The 22,921-nt window shown below is 45.5% G+C and overlaps 1 protein-coding gene across 1 annotated transcript in view; it reads left to right on the top strand.

Annotated features, from left to right (window-relative positions):
* SLC6A5 (solute carrier family 6 member 5) overlaps positions 1-22,921 on the top strand; it is a 61,965-nt gene that overhangs the window by 32,737 nt on the left and 6,307 nt on the right. Inside the window, exons 11-15 of the mRNA XM_017345563.4 lie at positions 5,724-5,836; positions 6,570-6,701; positions 8,522-8,621; positions 17,954-18,054; positions 22,054-22,221. Of these exons, the coding sequence (XP_017201052.3) occupies positions 5,724-5,836; positions 6,570-6,701; positions 8,522-8,621; positions 17,954-18,054; positions 22,054-22,221 (614 nt within the window). The remainder of the gene's footprint in view (positions 1-5,723; positions 5,837-6,569; positions 6,702-8,521; positions 8,622-17,953; positions 18,055-22,053; positions 22,222-22,921) is intronic.

The raw sequence follows: 22,921 nt of genomic DNA, 5'->3' as shown, positions 1-22,921 counted from the left end.
ATTTCATATATTTGAAAGGCCAGGGCTGGACCAGGCTTAAGCCAGGAGCCTGGAACCCCATCCAGGTCTCCATTGTGGGTGGCAGAGGCCCAAGTTTCTGAGCCATCATTCCCTACCTCCCAGGATGCATTAGCAGGAAGCTGGATCAAAAGCAAAGTAGCTGGAACTTGAACTGGCAATCTGAGGTGGGATTCAGGTGATACAGCTGCTTCTTAACCCACTGTGCCACAATGCCCACCCCTCACGTATGTTCTTTTTTTTTTTTTTTTTAAAAAAAGATTTATTTATTTTGCTTGAAAGTCAGAGTTACATGGAGAGAGAAGAGGCAAAGAGAGAGAAAGGGGAGGGAGTCGTCTACCTGCTGGTTCATTCCCCAGATGGTCGCAATGGCCAGAGCTGTGCAGATCCAAAGCCAGGAGCCAGGAGCTTCTTCCGGGTCTCCCACGCGGGTGCAGGGGCCCAAGGACTTGGACCATCCTCTACTGCTCTCCCAGGCCATAGTAGACAGCTGGATTGGAAGTGGAACAGCCAGGTCTTGAACTGGCACCCATATGGGATGCCAGCACCAAAGGTGGCGGCTTTACCCACTACACCACAGTGCTGGCCCCTTTTTCTTTTTCTTTTTCTTTTTTTTTTAAGTTTTTTAAATCCAGAGTTTTTACTTAACACACATTTTTAAAAATATTTATTTATTTATTTGAAAATCAGAGTTACACAGAGGAGAGGCAGAGAGAGAGAGAGAGAGAGAGAGAGTCTTTAATCTGCTGGTTCACTCTCCAATTGGCCACAACTGCTGGAGCTGCGCTGATCTGAAGCCAGGAGCCAGGATTTTTTTCCGGGTCTCCCATGTGGGTGCAGGGGCCCAAGGACTTAGGCCATCTTTTGCTGCTTTCCCAGGCTGTAGCAAAGAGCTGGATTGGAAGTAGGGCAGCTGGGTCTTGAACCGGTGCCCATAAGGGATGCCAGCACTGCAGGCCAGGGCATTAACCTGCTGTGCCACAGCGCTGGCCCCACGTATGTTCTTATATGAGCTTCATAGTCTTGTTTCTTTCTGTCTAATAGAGGCTCTGCAGAATAGAGGATAGAGATTTGGGGTCAGGCTTGCATTAAATCCCAGGCCCATCTCCTCCTTGCAACATTAACACATAATCATATAGTACATTACATTTAATTTTTTTAATTTAAAGGCAAAGAGACAGGGACACACAGCAAGCAAAAAGAGAGAGAGAGAGAGAGAGAGAGACAGAGAGACAGAGAGACAGAGTAGATATTGAGGTGGAGAGACAGAGATTGTTCATCTGCTGGTTTACTTTCCAAATGCCCAAAGCAGCCAGGGCTCAACCCAGGTCTCCCCTTGGGTGCCAGGGTCCTGAGTACTTGAGCCAACATCTGCTGTCCCTCAGGGTCTACATTAGCAGGAAGTTGGAGGCAAAAGCAGAGCCAGGACTTGGACGCAGGTACTCCCATATGGGAGGAGGGCATCCCAAGTACTGTCTTAGACTACAAAATGCCCACCCCAGACGTACAGTACATTTTGATGACCCAACGTTGGTAATTAAAGTTTGACCTTTAGTCAAAAAGAGGTTCTATTTCATGACCTATGCCTGTTCTATTTAGTGTGCCACTCCTTCTAGGGAAGCATTTCTGTCAGAATTATCGCCCCAACCGTTGGCCATATCAGAGTTTGTAGGGGCTGAGGTAGGATTGGAGAAGCGGCTAGCTGTCCTCTGCTTTTTCAATAGGCTTGGGGAAGGTGAGGTGTTCTCACAGATCTACTTCAGAAATGTAGCTTCCCGGGAAATCTGTCTTCAGAACTATTTCCCAAACATCTGTATTGCTATCTCTAGATCACTGGCTCATTTTCAAAACTTGATCTGAAGCCTTAAAAAGATGTTTTTCTTTATTTAAAAAATTTTTTTCGGAATAATATTTCAGTTTTAGATTTATGAAACAAAATTGTGAAGTAGTAGTACAAAATATACTGAACACAAAAATATACTGAGATACAATAACAGCTGAATAACATTTCAGTTTTAAATTTACAGAACAAAAATTTTGAGCTGGTAATACAAAAATTCCCATATATCCCTCACCTGATTTTCCCTATTACAAAGCTATAGTAATTAAACCATGGTGGCCGGCGCCGCAGCTCAATAGGCTAATCCTCTGCCTGTGGCATTGGCACCCTGGGTTCTAGCCCCGGTCAGGGCGCCGGATTCTGTCCCGGTTGCTCCTCTTCCAGGCCAGCTCTCTGCTGTGGCCCAGGAGTGCAGTGGAAGATGGCCCAAGTGCTTGGGCCCTGCGCCTGCATGGGAGACCAGGAGAAGCACCTGGCTCCTGGTTTTGGAGCTGTGTGGTGTGCCGGCCACGGCAGCCATTGGGGGGTGAACCAATGGAAAAGGAAGGTCTTTCTCTCTGTCTCTCTCTCTCTCACTGTCCACTCTGCCTGTCAAAAAAGGAAAAAAAAAAAACCAAACCCATGGTACTGGCATAAAAACCAGCACATTCATCAATAGAACAGAATAGAGAGCCCAGAAATTAACCCATGTATTTTAGAGCCAACTGAATTTTGGCAAAGATGCCAAGAACATACATTGGGGAAAGGATAGTCTTTTCAATAATGGTTCTGGTAAAACTGGATGTAAATATGTAGAAGAATGAAATTAGATCCCTACTTGTCTCCATTTACAAAAATCAACTCAAGGGGCCGGCACTGTGGCCCAGCAGGTTAATGCCCTGGCCTGAAGCACTGGCATCCCATATGGGCGCTGGTTCTAGTCCCGGCTGCTCCTCTTCCAACCCAGCTCTCTGCTGTGACCTGGGAAAGCAGTAGAAGGTGGCCCAAGTCCTTGGGCCCCTGCACCCACGTGGGAGACCCGGAAGAAGCTCCTGGCTTCGGATCGGCACAGCTCTGGCCATTGCGGCCATCCTGGGAGTGAACCATCAGATGGAAGACCTCTCTCTCTCTCTGCCTCTCCTCTCTCTGTGTAACTCTGACTTTCAAATAAATAAATAAATCTTTAAAACAAATCAACTCAAGATAGATCAAAGACCTAAATGAAAGACTGAGAAGTATGGACTTGCTAGAAGAAAACATAGGGGAAACACTTCAAGCTGTTGGTGTAGGTGATGACTTCTTGGGAAAGTTGCTTTCCTAATAGCAGGTGGAGTGGCTTAGATCAGGGGTATATCAACACAAATGTGTGTTTGTTATTTAGAGTTCCAAGGTACAGGTTGGTAACTCAATGAATCAGGCCACTAGGGAGTACTGCCCTGGTTCCCTTGCACCCTAATAGTTAGGGACTCTGCAGAGCAAAATGAACACTTTCTATCAAGACCGACCGCCTACCTCCTTGCAGCCACCAATCACCTGGATCCCAACTGTTCTTCCCCAAAGCACAGGAATTCAGGTCAAGTATTCTCAGAGAACTCATCCCATTTGTAATAGGTATCTCAGCAGAGTGGCTGCCCCACCTACATATTGCATTCATCAGAGCCCCTTGCCATGTCTTTAGTGGTGCATAGCATAGGGGAGGCCCTCACTATGGACTCTCTGGTGGTCCTGCCCACGTTGCTGACATGTGGAGCTCTTGCATGGAAGGAGTGATAACGGTTCCTAGTAGTCCAGGCACACTCTAAGCCCTTTACTTGCACTAGCACACTTAATTCTCATAGGAATTCCAGGAATGTAGCTACCTGTTATTACCCCTGTTGCAGGCATACGGAAGCTAAGGTTTGCCAAAGAGAACAAGTGACTCACTTATGGTCCCATAGCTAGTAGGAGGCAGTTTGTTGGGGAATGGAGCCTGTACTCTAGCCCTGGACTGTGCTGCCTCCCAGTGGGAGAAGAGACGGGAGTTGGCTTCCATCAGACAGACCACGTATTCTTTTCAATATTCCACAGTATTATTCGCTGATGATTTGACTCCCCAGCCTCCTTGGCTAAGGCAGAGTCAGCGGTAACATAGCTTGAAATGACACTTCCACCTGGGCACTTGAGGGAGGCGGCTAAAATCGAAGCAGGGAAAATATTTTGAAATTACTCTTCTCCTCTAAAAAAGCAAAAAAGCCCGAAGTGTCAGCTGCAGTTAAAGTGAGCAGCTGCGGTCCTCTGGTATTAGCCATTCAAGACCTTCCTGTCAGCTTTATGGGCCCGACTCTCGCCAGAACTCTGAACCGGCTTTCTTGTTGTTCTGCATTGGAGACCCATTCGAACTGTGGTTTAGTACAGACTTTTCTCTTTATGGCTCACATAGGGAACCTTCAGAGGCTGTCTCTACACTCTGTTCAATAAATGCAAAAGCAGGGGCATCTTAGGAATTCTAGGCTTTACATTTTAAATACCCCAAGGCCCCAGGCAACATTAGGAACTAACAGCCTGATGAATTCAGGTTTTAAAAGGTGCTGTTATGCTTGAGTCATGAAAGCTCCAGGTGCTGAGATTTCTGGTTTCCACACGTGCACCAGCTGTGGATTACTCTTGTGCCCACATTCACTTGTCTCTGCCCATTACCATTTAGTTGTCTACTTACAAGGAAATTCACATCTGCCACCTTTAATCATCTTTGGTTGTAGCAGCCTTCCCTGTGAGGCTGTGAGTCTGTGAGGCAGGTTGGAGTGGCTGGCTCATACCAGAGACACCTGCAGCTCTGAAGCCCCTACCAAGACAACATGCCATATTCCTTAGGAAAACCTGGCTCCAACCTCCAACATCCAAGTCCACTCACAATAAAAGCCAACGTTCTGTGGGAGCTGATGGTATGTGAGGCACAGGACTCAGTGTTTCACCTGTGTTTTCTCACGTCTTCCTCCTAACCACATGGTAAAGAATGATGTAATCTCCATTGGACAGAGGGGCGAAATCGAGGCCTACCAAAATTAAACAGCACATCTAGGGTTGCACAGCTGGTAGCTAATGAAGTCTGGATTTAGGCCAGATCCGTCTGACTCTTGGGGCTTAAGCCATCTTAACCTCCCACCATGTTTGCCCTTTCTCACCCAACTAATTACCAGGGGACTGATACAGCTTTATGTTTAGCAGGCAGGGCGAGATCCTGGAAGTGTTGAGGAGATCCGTGTTTGGTGTGACTGGCTTCTCCTGGAGAGCTGAGTAGGAGGAGGACGGGGAGGCATAATGCCGTTCTGGTCTTCTCACCCTTAGAGCAGAGGTTCTCAGCCTCCACACTGTTGACATTCTGGATCATTCTTTGCTGCAAGAGGCACTGTTGGGTGTTTACCAGTGGCCCTGGGCTCTGCTCACTGGGCACCAGCAACCACACAACCCTGCCCCAGCTTTGCAGATCAGAATGTCTGCAGGCAGTGCCAATTATCCCTGGGCGCCAAAGTTAACCTTGGCCGAGAACCACTGCTCTGGAGGGGAATTCTGTTCTACCTCAGCTCATCCAATAAAAAATGGAGCTTCTCATATTATCAGCACGGGGTGCAGCCTGGCCTGAGTTGAGTTGAGTTGGTGCTGAGTCTGTTTCTGTGCCTTTCTTCTAAGTTACTCTAGGTGTAGACCTGATTCTTCTGGCCTTTCCCTTCACAGAGCTGAAGATCTGATTGGGGAAATGAGTGGAGATAAGGAAAAAAACTAACAAACAGTGGAAGCAACATAGACTATGTGATAACCCAGGAACTCAGTACAGTGAAGGCTTTGTGGGCTCTGGGAAGAGAGGCCTTGACCTGAGCTTGTCTGCAAACTCTTGTCTCATTCCTTCCAGGGCCAGGCATTGCATTTGTGGTTTACCCAGAGGCCCTAACCAGGCTGCCCCTCTCTCCATTCTGGGCCATCATCTTTTTCCTGATGCTCCTCACTCTTGGACTTGACACTATGGTGAGCCCCTCCCCCCCTCAATCCCTGTCCCAGGAGTCTTCTGAAGACTTCCTTCCCTGGGTCCTGGGTCCAGCATGCAGCAGAAGGGTGGGCTTAGAGGTAACCAAACATTTCCACATTGCCCCTGAATGGTGCTGGGATGATGAGTGTCATGCCTAGGACTCGGGATAACCTTGCATTTCTGGGGGCTCGTGAGATGGAGCAGAGGAGCCATGCTCTCTGTCCTTCCCTCGTGTTCTTTGGGTCATGGTTTAGTGCTTTCTGCTTTGGTGTCATTTTTGCAAAGCAACTTCTTTGGGGCTGGATAAGGCAGAATAATATGAAGTCAATTTGAGGGAAATTGCTGTGGAGCTGACACTACCACAAATCATGCTGACAGGTGCGCAGAGTTTAGTCGTTGGGTGTAAAGAAGGCTTTTCCTGAAGTAGAAGATCAAATGTGAGGTAAACGGGAGGGGAGGAATTTACATCTCATGAATACAAAGTGAAGCTTAAAATGTCTTGATGGAGGAACATGAGTGCCGTCTCTGGGGGCTGGCAGTACCGTTTCTAAAGCTCACATCCTGCTTGGGTTGGATCACTGGGAGGCAGTTCAGACCCATCCTGGCAATGTCACTCTAACCCCAAAGTCAAATACAAATACAGCTTTCCATGGGGGGACAAGTAAAGGGATTTCTCCTGCCTCCTGGGTGGGACTGTTTGACTCAGCGGTCTGTTTCCTGACATCATTCCAGTTTGCCACCATTGAGACCATAGTGACTTCCATCTCCGACGAGTTCCCCAAGTACCTGCGCACACACAAGCCAGTCTTTACGCTGGGCTGTTGTATTTGTTTCTTCATCATGGGCTTTCCAATGATCACACAGGTAAGCTGCCTACTGCGTGCAGGTGTGAGTGGGAGCGGGTGGGAGGCGCATGGCCGTCTGTCCTTTACCCTTAGTTCCCAGAACTCATAATGTCAACAGATCACTGTCATTTCCACGTGCATGACACCAGTTCATTAGGGATTTTGACCACAGAGGGAACTATGTCAGCTGGCTACTGGTAGATGCTTCTAGCAACTTCATAATTGAGTTGTAGTCTTCCCGAGCCAACAAGGCAGATGTGTCCTACTTTAAGCATGTGGAAACTGTTAAAGTCCAAGTGAACTAACCAGACAGATTCCCAGGTGATTACTTGCCACATATGTCTAGGCCACTTGAGTTCCTGCTAGTCCTAAGTGACTTGGTAAATCGAATGTTCACTCTCTTAGTATATACATTGTTTGCTCTGTGACCTTCAGCTAGTTCACCACTCTGGGTCATGGTTTCTTCATCTGTAAAATGAGGGATTGGACTGAGATGGCCTCTAAGCCTCATCTATTGTAGGGAGACTTACAACGTAAGGTAGAGATACATGGGGACGTGTGGGGAATGTCCAGACATATCTAAAGGTCATATAAAAGTCAGTTAAATGCAGACACATGGGTGAATTTCCCCTTCTTTAAAGGGATACAAAGAAACCTGGTTGCTTTCAGATATACATCTTCTGATGTCGACTTTTGCCTTAGAAGAATAAGATGTTAAATCACTTTTGTGTTTGTCCTATTGATTAATTCAGAGTCTGTCAAAGGCTGCTTTGCTAACATGACAAGGACCAGGTGTATGTTGCTGCTGCTGACAGCACAGGAGACCCTTTGGCTCCTGTTTGCACCTGAGTCTTGTTGACATGGGAGGATTGGCTGTTTGGAGTGGGAAGACAAGCCCAGCTCCAGGGCTTTTGTTGGAGCTGCTTTGTTGTTTGCTTCATTTAAAAATATTTAATTCATACAAAATACAAATTTATGGGGTTCAGTGTGACACACACACATATGATGTGTAATAATCAGATCAGGTTAATTGGCATAGCCATCATCTCAAACTTTTGTTGTTTCTTTATGTAGAAACTTTTTTAAAAATTTGAATTTAGGGGCTGGTGCTGTAGTGTAGCGGGTTAAGCCAGCATTCCATATGGGCACCAGTTCAAGACCTGGCTGCTCCACTTCCTATCCAGCTCTGTACTATGGCCTGGGAAAGCAGTAGAAGATGGCCCAAATCCTTGGGCCCCTGCACCCATGTTGGAGACCCAGAAGAAGCTCCTGGCTCCTGGTTTCGGATTGGCGCAGCTCCAGCTGTTGAGGCCATTTGGGGAGTGAACCAGTGGATGGAAGACCCCTCTCTCTCTGCTTCTCCTCTGTTTAAAAAATTTTAAATTTATTTGAAAGGCAGAGTTACACAGAGAGAGAGAGAGACAGGCAGGGAAGGAGGAGAGAGAGAGAGAGAGCAAGCGAGCCAGGCTGAAGCCAGGAGCCCGAAACCTTTTCTGGGTCTCCGGTGTGGGTGCAGGGCCCAAGTCCTTGGGCCATCCTCCCCTGCCTTCCCAGGTGCATTAGCAGGGAGCTGGATAGGAAGTGGTACAGTCAGTCTTGAACCAGCGCCCATATGAGATGTTGGTGTCATAGGCAGTGGCTTAACCTGCTACACTACAATGCCAGTCCCTTTATGGCAACTTTCAAAATCCTCTCCACTAGCTATTTGGAAGTGCAACTAATTGTTGTCATTCACAGTTAGCTGATTGTGCTGCAGAATGTAGAAGTACTTTTTCCCACTCAGTGTACCTGTTGAGCATCCAGGGTCACGTGCTGCTGGTTGTTTCTCCCTCCCGCTAGGGTGGAATTTACATGTTTCAGCTTGTGGACACCTATGCTGCCTCCTACGCACTCGTCATCATCGCCATTTTTGAGCTCGTGGGAATCTCCTATGTGTACGGTAAGGGAGTCTCCATGGCTGCTGCTGAGTAGAACTTTCACGTTGGTAACAGTTTCATGGGAAGCAGATTTCCCATTTTAATGAGACACTGAGAGAATTTAACTGCAGTGACTTAGGAAGCACGAGAGAGCTGCACTTGGACTTCCGAGCTTGTCTCAGGACTCTTGCCCAGATTCGACACAGGGACAAGAGGCTGATGGTGAATACGAGAAAGTCCTAGTGGCACACCTTCGGGTTGGGTCTGTCTTGGGGACAGGTAATGCCTGTGGACAGTGGCCGGGGGAGGGAGGGAGGAGGCGGGGAAGAAGGCTACCTGAAGTGGCTTCATGGTCTTCATAGCTGCAGTTCCATGTCGCCTGAGGTGAGGGGTTCCTTTGCACCTGGTCTTTGGGTGCTAGAGTGTAACAGAAACCACTTGGCTCACAGATGCTTAGGAAACTTTACTATCACTAAGGAAACCTGTGATATAATATCTCAACCTCAGATTTTCTCAGTAATAAACTTCCAGTTCCCTTACAAGTTAATCTTCCTACCTTCACTATAGCAACTTGCGTCCTATAATCAGCAGGTCCATTTTCAAGTACACCAGGAATGGTGATGCCATCTTTGCCCACTGTGCAGATGTGTTTGTGATGAGGTTTACCAGGGGAGCTCCTGGCTCCTAGTATGCCCTACCATTCAGCACAGGGGAACCTTACTGGATTTAAGGCACTTCTGACTTCTTTGTATCTTGAGGTCTACTCAGGACTGTGCTGAGTCTAAGGACCACCATAGCAAATATCAGAGAAGTGAACATTTCCAATTCAGGTGATCTAACTGAACTTCAAACACAAAAGAGATAGCAACATGCTCTATGCTAAAAAGGAATGTGGACTATCCCTTGGAATTCAGAATATTAGAGTGGCAAATGCATGCAATTTCTGGAACCCAAAAGAAGGTTCAGGCCAGAGGGATCTTCAAAGCTCTTTCATTTAAACTTGGGGCCAACATAGCTTACCCTGACTGCCAGGTATCCTTGATACACATGTCTTGACTCCAGTGTGGTTGTTAGCCTCTCACTCAACATATTCACAATGGCTTCTTACTTTCCTGGAAACCTCATGAAAGTGGAAGGCAATTGGCAGGAATCATGGTGTAAGAAGGAAATCACCTGTGAAAACTTGAGCACCCAGAAGCAGCAAAATACCAGTCATTTTTGAGTGTTTGTGAAAGAGGAATTTGTATCAGGTTGGAGATCACATTCCTGTTGGAGGGAGAGTTTAGTTCCTGGCAAGAGGAGTGGGCAGCCATGCCAGATTCCCCATTGAGATCAAAGACCAAGCTGTCAGCACTGTTGGCTGGTAACAGCCTGGACCCTGCGGTGATGTTGCGACTGAAGATCTGATGTCAGAGTAAGAGTGAGGCTTCAAAGTACTTTCTACCTGAGCAGAGAACGGCAGAAATCCACCACAGCGAGTCTTAACTTCCTGCCCAGGTACCCAAGGCCTTGCAAGGAGAGGCAAGGAGCAGTCTCTAAGAAAAACTCAGCCCCTGCTGGGTTCACATGGAAGTTGAGGTCTGCAGATGGTATATTGGCACAAAGTGAGGGATGTGCTTCTTTTTCACACTGGCCCAAATGCAGGTAGCTGTTATCATTTATCTCCTCTGTTACTTCTGTCCTAACTGCTGATTGCCACGAAAGATATATTTGCACAGTTCTTTGCTGTAAAACAGGGCTGTCCACTGCGGTTTAAAAGGTCATTAATACAGAAGCTTTTTAACATTTCTATTTTTAAAACTTAAACAGCTTCTCTATTACTACTCCTCCATGTAAATCCAGTAGTAGATGTCTCTTTTTTAAAGGAAAAAATAAATTTTGAGTGCTTCACTACCTGGGCTATTCTAATCTTCCTGAGACTGTCCAGAAAATTTGGTCTCTAGGAGTGCTGGTGTTGGGCCAGCCTCCGGAATCATCCGTCTGACTCTGTGAGGGGCCCAGGTTGAACTTGACTTCTGCACTGTCAGATGTGAATTTGAACCTCTGAGTTGGATCTGGCTGGAATTCTAAGTAGATCTCAGGAAGAAATAGTTGAGCTAAGCTAACATAGTTGCTACAAAGGAAAAGAAAAGCTTAGACAGATATGTAAATTATACCCCAGAGGACAGTGCATTCTTTATTGAGTTGATGTTGCCCCAAACCAGTGTAAAGTTGGTTAAAGACAACTTTGAACCTGTGAAGAATGAAAATGAACCTGATTGATTTTGTGTGTTACCTTCCTGAATATATAAAAAAGCAAATGGATTGTGTGTTCTTCTTGTTTCTAATAATCTGTAGATTCTAGATGATGTCATTCAAACATTTGCAATGGGTTGGGTACAGTTTCAAGTTTACCAGTAGACTGAAATAGCAGATTGAAGTTCTCAGGTCAGCATGCCCCAAAGGTCAATAGCTGGGTTTGAGGCATGTAGGTTTAAAAGTGGGGGTCACTGTAGTGCAGGAGAAATTCCTTTAGGAGACATTTTTCCTAGGCAGAGTCACTTTGAAAAAGTGATTTTCCTTTCCCTGGGAGCCAATGCAGGGGCCTTCTGGCTGGGGAAAAGATGAGATTGTACAGCCACCACTGAACTCTCCTGCTGGCTAACTTCCTGGCTTTGTGTTGCACGTTTCCCCAAGATCTTGCTATGTGATGTGGTCTTGCTGTATTTTCCAGTTCAGGCAGCTGCTTGTTTCATCTCCCACTCCCTAGATGACCTCCACATCCTTGGGAGGGATGTCAGATGGACACCAGGCGATGGCTTTACTTGATGGCGTATGTCTGTCTCCAGTTCTTGTCATCCTGCTGGCTGAACTTGGCAAGTTTTCATAAGTATAAAACAAAATAGAAAAGCAAAGCAAGCAAGAAAACAAAAGGTTCCTGCAGAATTCTATATATTCAGGCTTACTTTTTCCTCCATGACCCCTATTCCTGAGTTCCATTTTTACTTTTTTTTTTTTTTTGCTCCCTTTTCTGGGTGTAGAGTTTCCTAGCTCACTAAACATTAGGAGTAAGAAGCTCCACTCCATCCCTACAAGGGTGCTTTAAACAGTTTGTGGAAGATGGAACTAAAAGGTTAATGTATTTTGGTACAAAAAAAATGTTTCATTCTATGCATAACTTTTTCATAGTACACATTTTCCATGAACTTTTTGAAGACCTTTTATAACACACACATATGAACATGTGTAAATAAATGGACAATAATTTATTAAGTGCTTACTTTATGCCCTGTGTACTCCTGATGGAAAAATTAAGCTTGAATTTGTAGGGTTCTGGGGGGGGGGAAGTTTTTGTTTATTTTGTTTGATTTTTGTTGTTTTATTTTTCTTTTGATTTAAAAATCTTTGCTGGGTTTAGTGAGCAAGATAGGCAACAAGAGCTCAAGACAGACATATTCCATCATGTGAAAGCCATTGCTATGTGAGCTAAACACACTTACCGGGATGTGCAGACGGTAGGATTGTTTTCCTGCAGCCACAGAGCTTGCCAAGTGGCTACCAAGGAAGAGCAAACACATTTAAAACACAGAGAAGAAGGTCAGTGCTAAGCTGTGTATCCCTGGCTATAAGCCCTTTTGCAGCTCACAGATAAGGAGAGCCAAGGTAGTTAGGAAAATCTCAAGAAGGTGGCATCTCAAAGATAAAAATGTATAAAGGAGACAGACACTCAGATCTAGGGTTTGTTAAACTGAGTTGATTGCCAACCAAAAGCAGGAAAACCTGTCTACACAGAGGATCTGGCTCTCAGGGACTGGCCTTTACATGAAATGTAAAAGAATAACTTGGTGATTTACTTGTAAATAGGTACATACAGAATTGGAGATATACTTTATAGGATTTAGAACAAAATGAAAATGTTGAGTCCCTTGTTAAAAAATGATTAAGAATTTCGAGTTGATGGCCAGAGAGCATTAAGTCTGGTTTCTCTTCTGAGCACGGGACCCTGTGTGTCTTCACTGCTCACATGGCCAGGATGCAAGCCCTGGCTGGACACACAAGGAGGGAGAGCAGTCTCTATAAGGACTATGTCCAGACCAAGGGCAAGCATGTGATTTGCAAAGGAAACAGCCAAAGTTGCCCGGGCACAGTGATTGGTTGGTTGAAGCAAGTCCTTGAATGCCTAATTCAGGATCAGCTGGCTATATGGGGATTGTCGCAGGCTGTTTTCTGAGACTCAGATGTGTTTGTTGCGTCTAGCAGAGTAGCCATGCGTTCACCATTTTAGTCTTTCCCTTACCTTGCTGTTTTTCTTCTTGTTCAGACTAGTCTTTGAGATGCAGATGTTCAGATCCTATTTGGGGCCTCACGTCTTGCTGTCTTACTTCTCCAATCTAAAGGTCATAAAATAGGCAAGTCTCTTGCACATGCTCAAAACTCCCTGAACATTTCTTTTCTCATAAATTAGGCATTGGACACAAGAAGGATTTGGATCAGTGGAAAGCACAGAACAGGCAAGGGAAGCCATGTCAACAAAAGCCAGGGATAATAACCATTGACTAGGAAGGGACTCAGAGGGTGACTTGGAGGTGAGCTGGGGAATTGCAAGGCTGGGGCTGACTGGGAGCTGGAGCAGGCTAGAGACTCAAGGGATTGGAGAACTCAGGGAGCAGGAGGGTTGCCCAGTGGCTCCCACCTGGTGCTTCTGAGGTGCATCTACAGGACCAACCTGCAAGTTGGCGAAACACACACAGCAGTAATAGGATCTGGAGCCTATCTAGGCAGAGACCTGTGCCCTGAGACTTTGTGTAAGGTCCAGGGAGGGAGATGACTTTGCAGAGCCTGAACTGGCCCTGTAAGCCAAGTCTTTTCATAGTGAATCCCAGGACTGCTCATCTGATTTAGGCTGGCTCTTGCTGGAAACTGAATGTGTGCCATCCATACCTTCCCAAATCTGGAGGTCCAGCTCATTGTTCTGGGGAAGGTTGGCACTTAGAATGTGATCCCTCTTCTCATAGTGGAGCCTGTCTCTGTGGATTCACCAGGTCTGACCTTGAGTCCTATCATATCAGTGCCCCCAGTCAACCTAGACACTCCTGTGTCTTGTAGTTGGCTTGGTGGAGAGGAACAGCTTGACAACAAGATTGATCCTGATAACGGAAGTTCTTAGATTTCCTTTTTTAAAAAAGAACTGAGGCCTGTTCTCATTGTTTTGATATGTTTTTAAGGGAGTCGGCTTTGACTTCTATTTTTTTTAAGATTTATTTATTTATTTGAAAGTCAAAGTTACAGAGAAGGAGAGGCAGAGGCAGAGGCAGAGAGAGAGAGAGAGAGAGAGAGAGATCTCCCATGCACTGGTTCACTCCTCAAATGGCTGCAAATGGCCAGAGCTGGGACCATCCAAAGCCAGGAGCCAGGAGCTTCTTCCAGATCTCCCACGTGGGTGCAGGGACCCAAGGACTTGGGCCATTTTCTACTGCTTTCCCAGGCCATAAGCAGGGTGGTGGATCAGAAGAGGAGCATCCAGGACTTGAATCAGTGCCCATATGGGATGCTGGCCACTGACTTCTATTTCTTTGGTTTGGGCTCCTAACTTATGCCCCAGGCAATGCAATTTCCAGAGGTCATTCATTTGAAAGTATTTGATAAGATACTAAAGGAAAAAAAAAAAAAAACACAAGGAAAACAATGGAAAGATGGGGAAGTCTCCTGCTCAAAGCATGCAGTTCTTGCTTGTAGACCCAGAGAACCAACTGGGAACCTGCTTATGTCATGGATTCATTTCTCTGGGACCGTTCGTGGAGCTCATATGGCTCAGCAGCCCCAATAAACCAACAAAGGCTCAGGGAGAACACTTTACCTGAGATCACCCAGGGAGTTAGAGGCAGAACAGGGTTTAACTCTTGCATCCTAACTTCTGGTGCTATGCTGTTTTCACTGCACATCTGTGACTGACCACTAATAGAATTAAATTAGAGTTGTAGCCTGAGAAATGTTCTAATTTTTAAAAATATTTTATTTATTTATTTATGAGTTACAGACACACAGAGAGGGAAAGACAGAGAGGAAGGTCTTCCATCCACTGGTTCACTCCCCAAATGGCCACAATGGCTGGAGCTGGGCTGATCTGAAGTGAGGAACTTCTTCTGGATCTCCCATGTGGGTGCAGGGGCCCAATCACTTGGGCCATCTTCTGCTGCTTTCCCAGGCCATAGCAGTGAGCTGGATTGGAAGAGGAACAGTGGGACAGGAATTGGTGCCCAAATGGGGTGCTGGCTCATCAGGCAGAGGCCTAACCTACTATGCCACAATGCCCGCCGCAGAGAAATTTTAGAGTGAGCTGAGAAAAGTCCTTAGTGAATCTATGACTTATTCCCAGCACAGGCTACTGAGTCTTTTTAAAAAATTGTTTGTTTACTTATTTATTTGAAAAACAGCATGCAGCAGAGAGTGCGAGCAAGAGAGAGCTCTTCCATCCACTGATACACTCCCCAAATGGCTGCAACAGCCAGGAGCCTGGAACGCCACCTTGGTCTTCTTTGTGAGTGGCAGGGTTCCAGACACTTGGGCCATCTTCTGTTGTCTACCCAGACACTTTAGCAGGGAGCTGGATTGGAAGTGGAGCAGCCGGGACTCAACTGGCACTCCCATATGGGATGCTGGTTCGGCAAGCGTAGGCGTTACCCACTGTGCCACAATACTGCTGTGGCTATGAATCTTGACTGTTCTCTATGATGTCGTTGAGGTGGTCTGGAGGTGCATAGTAATGAGACTTGGCTGATGCTCTTGCACTGAGCTTGGAGGAAGTAGAAGCCAATGTCAGGAGCTGAGGCCCATGAAGGTTCTCAGGATCCTTTATTTTGATAGCAGTGGCTGAGTGAATTTTCAAGGTGAATTTTAAAATTGAGGCTTAACATATACACAAGGAGCATATGTCTTTTTATTATAAATTTGTATTGGATAGTGAAAGATTATAAATGTGTATGTGTGTATATATATGTATACAATGATGCTACAATGGATGTATAGAATGTAGAATGACTAAATTAAGCTATTTAGTGTATCTATCACCTCAAATACTTGCTGTTTATTTCTCCTGCCTAACTGCAACATTCCACCCTCTGCCCAGCTTCACTTGTGCTCCCACTCCCCAGCCTCTGGGACTGCCATTCTGCCCTCTGCTTTTCTGAGTGACTTTTTAAGATTCCACACATAAGAGAGCACATGCAGGATTTGTCATTTCTGTGCTTAGCATTTCACTTAGCATAATGCCCTCCAGGTCCATCAATGTTGTTGCAGGCGACATGATTTCCCTCTTATAAAGCTAAGTATAGCGTTCATTGTGTATAAATCCATATTTTCTTTATTGTTCATCAATTGGTGACTGCTTAGATTGACTCCTTAACTTGGCCATTATGAATAATGCTGCAATAAACATGGGAGTATAGATTATCCCTTGGAAATATTGATTTCAAATCCTTTGGATACATACCCAATGGGATTGCTGTGTCATAAGGTAACTATTTTTAGTTTTTCAAGGCATCTCCATTCTATTTCCCATGATGGTGCATTGATTTACATTCCAGCCAGCAGGGTCCTAGGGCTTCCATTTTTCTACAAGAAGCACATGTCTGGAGTACACAGCTCTATGAGTTTTCACTTCCCAAAAAATGAGCACCGGGGTCAATGTATAGAACCTTTACAGGGCCATTTTTTTTTTTTTAAAGGACTGAATTGTTTATTCTCCTTCCTGGCGGGAATACCACAATCTCTGAGTCTTACTCTGTATGAGATTGTCTTTTCACATTGCATCCATCCTTCCCCACTTCCACATGAGAACACAGGACCAGGAGACAGATCGTCTGGACCCGGGTGGGGTGGTGAAGGGCCACTTCTCAGGTGAAGGTGGACAAGGAGGTGAGAGCAGAAAGGTCAGAGGTGGTAACTGAAGGCATGACGAGGAGCACCTAAGGAATGAATATACCTGCTGCTCGTGGGTCAAAGAGCAAAAAACCCAGAAACCCAAGGGGCTGAGAGAGCCGGAGAATGGGAGGAGCAAGAGGAGCAAAAGGCCCAGGTGTAGACAGAAAGCCTGAGGATGTGTGCAATAGAGGAGCTGTCAGAGGAATGGCAGCTTTCCCTGGAGGTACCTCAGACCCCCTGGACCGGCAGGGTGCCACTTTTCACATTAACCACTCAGAGCATGAAGGAATGATGAAAATTTAAGCTGAGTCTGTGTTTAACTCAGAATTGCTGACTACAAAGGAGCTTGGACTTAAGGGGTCGATATCCCATCATTCTGAGAAGGCCACACTTCTGATAAGCTCAGGAAAGAATACAAAAGCTGCCTGGCTCTAAAGCATTCCTCCTTTCCTTTCAAAGAGAGGTTTCCAGACCTCCCTAGATGAACTGAGTGCAGGAATGGTAGCTACGTAACTATCTCCTCTGCATTTTACTTTAGTGACTTGATGAGTGTCCTCGAATACTATCATCCTTTGAGTTCCAAAAAGTGTGCAGTGCACACTTGGAATTTATGCTCATTTTTGCCTGCCATTGTTATCTTACGTGAATTGGAGATCAATGGACTCACTGAAGAGTGTCTTTGGGAGACACCAATGTACAGTGGCTCTTGCTCTGTGTCACAAGGACTTTGTAATATTCTCTGCTGTGACCTCCTCTTTTTCACCTTTTTTTAAAAAAATGTTATTTAAAGTTTCCAAACTTCATGCATTTCATATGTACAAATTTAGGAACATAGTGATTCTTCCCATCTTCCCCTACCTCTTGCCCATACCCCCTCCCTTCTATGTCCTCCCTCTCCTATTCCCATTCTTATTTTTTTACAGAGACCTATCTTCAGTTAACTTTATGCTCATAAGGTTAATCCTACACTAAGGAAAGAGTTCAACAAATAGTATAAAGGGAAAAAAATACTGTTCCTTAACAATCGAGACAAGATGATGTTCAAAACCATTGCGTCTCAAAGAGTGTTGACCTCCATCTTTACTGGTTTTGCAGAGCTGTCTCTAAGCGTGTGAGTCCATGTCAGAAGACAGCTGTGTCTGTGAATATGCCAGGCTGCAGCAGAGTTCACACAAGGGGTTTGGCTGGAACTGAGCTTTTTAGATGTCACCACAGGCTGACATTTCTGAACCTCACTGCAGAGAGTATTTAATAACTATTTAAATGTTCAATTTGCCCTACTCTTCCTGGCAGCAAGTCATTTGTCTGATGGGTTCCTGCATAATAGGGGTCGTGTTGACACCAGGCTGGGGCCATCCCTGGCCAATGGCGCTTGAATGAGGAGTTTTAGAGCCTGCCCCCTGCCCTGCCCTCAGCCCCTGCCACTTCATCTCATACTCTGCTTGTCTCTTTGCAGGCTTGCAAAGATTTTGTGAGGATATAGAGATGATGATTGGATTCCAGCCCAACATTTTCTGGAAAGTCTGCTGGGCGTTTGTAACTCCAACAATTCTGACCGTAAGGAAAGCATGCTTTCTTGTGCACATAACACCTGGGATGTGTATGCTTTACATTTGAACACAGTGTGTGCGTGAATGTGAGCTGGGGAGGTAGGTGGGGGTGAGTATTGTTTTTGTCTTTCAGATGAAGAAACAGGTTCAGAGAACAGAAATGATTTGCTGAACGGTGTCTAGCTGGCCAGATGCAGAGCTGGGACTCACACATAGGTCTTTGGAGTGTTTCTATTGTATCTGTCTGTCTCATGTACTGAAAATGGGTAAAAATCAGCCCATGGTTCTCGTGTGCTGACCACATTGCCGGCCTGTTTGTAGTGTGTTTGTGTGTCCCCTCATGGCTCTTTCACAGCAGCTCTGCAAGGCTGGCATTGCGACCGTCTCCACTGTACCAATGAGGAAACTGAAGCCCAGGGATTTTGTGGCTTGCTGCTGTCGCACCCCTAATGATTAGCCTGGATTTGAGCTCAGGCACTCCAGAACTCTAGAACCCATGCTCTTAAACACTACTCAATCTAGGGACTCAGCAACTAATATTACATTAATTGGACATTTAATATTCATTTTTATTGCTTTTGAGAACTATCTTGTTATTCTCAAGAGTGATGATGACATTTTAGGAGCACCTGTCATTCATCTTTTTAACAACTGGAGCCTTTCATGTGCCAGTAGACCCGCACAGGGACTTACAATCACATCTTGCTTCCTTTATCATTGTGCCAAAAGCTGCTAGTTTTACCCCTCTCCCCCTTCAAGCACAGTAATTGATGAGGATCTTGCCTTCCTCTCATGCCTTCTGGTTTGTGGGTATCATGTTGGCAAGGCTGGAGGAAGGTGACAGTAATTCCTGATGGACCCAGTAGGTGGCACTAGAAACCAGATTAACACCCCTGTTTTGCTACCTGGTACCAGCTTTGCTAAAGGAAGACAGGGTGAAAGTACAATTTCAAAGAAAAACTGTATTCTCTTCTTGTTTTTAAAAACAGCCATAGAAATAATTTTAATCAAAATGGCTCCGTTTCTTTATGAGAAGCTGGAGGTTCTGACAGACAAACCATTCTTCATTGATCTGCCGCTGCATCTCCAACAGCAGCTGGATCCCTAATTGTAGAGGTTGCAATTTGTCTGAGAAGCCTCACTAGATTTGGGGCATGAGCGTTTTTGAAAAGGATGAAGATAAGCACCGGTCTACTCAGTTCAAGGCTGAAATGTTTACGAAGAATTCGGATTTAGCCAATTGGTGGGAAGAGACGTTCTGTTAGCAGAGACTGACCTGGAACGGTCCCCATCTCTGCCTCACCTTTCATTTAATCCCAGTTACTGCTACACATGATTTATGCTTGTCTGAAATCAAAGCTAGAATGAATTCTAGATTCTACCTTCTTTTCTTCCTGTCCTAGAAGAGACTAAGTGTGGAAGAATTTTATCCTGTTTTAGAGAGTCCTATCACTAGTGATAATCAGCACTACTGTTTGTTGAGTGGTGCCATGAGGCAGGCACTTTTTGTGACTGTTGTCTCTCAAGTTTAGGACCACGCTGCCTGGTGGATAATTCTTCCCCCCATTTTACAGATGTGTGCGCTGAGGCTTGTAAAGGTGAAGGAACTTGCCCAAGGCCACAAGGCTTGTAGGTGGCAGAGCCAAAATTTGAATCTGGGGCTGTCCAGGCTTCACCCTTCTGCTGTGCTTTCATTGACTTAGATTATATATGTCACATCAGGTAGTTGTGTAGAAGTTGTAGAACATATCCTGAACCGCATTCCCTTTCCGCATTGTTCAGGAGCTAGGGGTGATCAAAACCGGCCAATTCCATTGTTATGAACCACTGAGTTCACAGACTTTTCTTTGGCTGTCATCAACAAATGGTCAGGGTGCACCTGCTTCAGTGGCAAATTATTATCTCTGTTGATTGGGCCCATGAGAGGGTTTTATCAAAGCCGACCTGGCAGAGGGAAATTTATGGCACAGAACAAGTTGCACTGAGAAGGTTAGTATGATATTTGTGTGACTGGAAATGGGCATCAAAGGACCAAGTCCAACACTTACTTTTTGCCATTTGCCCTTCTGTAAAATGTATTTTTGTGATGTGCTGGAATAGGTTAAGATTATGAGTTTAAATTACTTCAGAGCCCCTAAAATAAAATTGATCATTTTTATATGTGCCTGTGTGGATTTATAGAGCTATAAATATTCTCCATGCAATTATTGTATACACAGTCAGATCACGTTACTGAGTTATGCACACACATAAGCAGATGTATTGCTATTTATATAGTAAATGAAATGGAGCAGCTTGCCGTAATTACATTAGGCCATACTTCCAATAGACTGGTTAATAAGGCTTATAACTCTAGGGGCAAATGTTTAAAAGGGGGCCCTCGGTAGACATCTCTTTCCATGGGAACATTTTTTTTTTCAATAGTTGTCTTCAGGCTTATATTGCTTTGAATCAATATATTGAATTATTGTTGCATTGAAATCATGACTTGGCCCAGCAGCCTGGGCTTTGCAGTAAAAATATAGATGCCTTCCATTTGTATAGTGCTTCATGCTTTTCCAAAGACACTTCTGGATTATCTCTCCTGATGTAATTCAATCCATTCATTTTTGGGCAGTTATTTTATAGTTTAAGACAGGATGAGAGAAATGGGGAGGGGAAAGGGATGCAGGGGTGTGAATTATTCTCTTTTTTAAAAGATTTATTTATTTATTTGAAAGGCAGAGTTTACAGAGAGAGGAGACACAGTTCTTTCATCTGCTTTTTCACTCCCCAAATGGCTGCAATGGCTGGAGCAGGGCTCCAATCCAAAGCCAGGAGCTTTTCCCAGGTCTCCCATGTGGGTGCAGGGGCCTAAGCACTTGGGCCATCTTCCACTGCTTTCTCAGGGACATTAGCAGAGAGCTGGATCAGAAGTGGAGTAGCTGGGACTAGAACCGACACCCAGTTGGGGTGCTGGTGCTGCAGGCGACAGCTCTACGGGGTACACCACAGGGCCAGCCCTGGGGTGTAAATTATTCTAAGCTAAAGCTGTCACAGGCACAAGGAGTTCAGGCAGCCACACAATTTGCTCATGGAAATGTCCCCTGGAAGCTTGGCTGGCATGGAGGCCCTTGTGGCATCTTCCCAGGTGCCTCTGTCATCAGCAAACCTTGTTTCTCTTCAGCTGCACTGGCCAACTCATCCGAGTTCTCACAGTCACTGCCAGCCAGAGTGTGCAGTGATAGGAGAAATGGGGAGACTTTTGAGTAAATGCAAGGCTGTTGTGTCCAGAAACCTGGTGTTGTTTACAGGATGTGAATCTACCCATTGTATAGTAGATAAGCCTGACATGTGAGTCCCATCCACTGAGAAAGTGGTGAAGCCGAGGTCAGCCTGCTGGCTCTGGTTCTTGGCTCATGATTGGTAATGATCCTTGTTCACCTTGAGTCAGTTGGGGGCAAGGGTGGTGGGCGGCGCTGTGCATCCACTATCTTTGTCCCACAGCTAATTATAGGACTGAGCTCCTGGCTCTGTCACTGCTTGGGGACCACTCTGGCTCTCACTCAGCCAGCTGGAGAAGTAGTTCCTGGATGTGGGCCATTCCCCATTCAAGAAGAAAGCAAAATGGATTCATTGTTAAAAAAATGAAAATAAATACTGTGGGTCTGTATCTTATAGACACGTTTGATTATCCACTATAGAAAGTACACACAACTCCTTAAAAACACCCTCCCACCCCCTCCTGTTCATTACTTGGTTGCACATCCTTTCACCTCGCCTTCTCTGCATGCACACAGACCTGTGCACCTTGCTCAGTTCCTGTGGGATTGTAAATGCAGGGTCAGCAGCTAAGTGTGCGTCATCTTCATCTCTTTGCAATTCAGTGTCTTCATCTGGAAAACTTTTTTTGAGGTCAACATGAGTGTAAAATGTTAGAATAATAACACAGGTGCAGTACGTGCCCATTGAGTGAGTGAATAATTCCCTTCATGGCCTAACACGTGTATTTCTCTTTTCTTCCCAGTTTATCCTTTGCTTCAGTTTTTACCAGTGGGAACCCATGACCTACGGCTCTTACCGCTACCCGAACTGGTCCATGGTACTTGGATGGCTGATGCTCGCCTGTTCTGTTATCTGGATCCCAATTATGTTTGTGATAAAAATGCATCTGGCTCCTGGCAGATTTATTGAGGTAATTCTGTCAGCTCCTCTCCCAAGGGAGAGCCCCTAAAAGCTGTGTGCATTAAAAGACAAAATATTCAGTAAACTTATTCGAGAGGGAGACTTGGTGATTAAGTGATTACAGTTGCCACAGTTTCTATTAAACCTATTTTTATTATGTATTGTTTCTCTAATGGAGGGGCTCAGCCAGTCTGAGGCTGGGCTGTTATTATGCTATTCCTCAGTGCAGTGACAGCTCTGGGGAATCAATGATCAGTGTGTCCTCTTTCCGGGAGTTTCTCCTCCTCTCCCCTCATCCACAGTTCAAAGCCTGGTGCTTCGTTTTTAACCACACATCAGATTCCCACTTTCTTGAAATTCCTCTCTGTCCAAGGCTTCTCCCTCCCAGACACCTCTTATATTCAGTTTGAAATCACGACTCCCCTCTGTTGTGGAAGCCTGTGTTAGGGATGGCTGAGGGATCAAGCTGATTAAAATGTCACTGTGGCCCTGGAATGTCATGAGTGCCAGGGCTTTGTCGATGTGAGGTGAGAACTTGTCTTGCCCAATCTACCCCTGGCTGGCCCCATTTTGAATGCAAAGGGCCCCCCCCCCCCCCCGCTTCACTTCAGAGTGGATGGGAGGGAGACCACCATTTATCCAGTTACCATGGACGAGGGTCCAGGCTTCTGGTGTTTATAAGAAGTCACTTGCTTAGGTGTGCGAGAAAT

The sequence above is a fragment of the Oryctolagus cuniculus genome, chromosome 1, assembly GCF_051225735.1.
Source record: "Oryctolagus cuniculus isolate XC-2025 breed Fujian yellow rabbit chromosome 1, ASM5122573v1, whole genome shotgun sequence".
Taxonomy (NCBI): domain Eukaryota; kingdom Metazoa; phylum Chordata; class Mammalia; order Lagomorpha; family Leporidae; genus Oryctolagus; species Oryctolagus cuniculus.
Note: the sequence above shows the minus strand (reverse complement) of the source record. Positions and strands in the feature narration are given on the sequence as shown.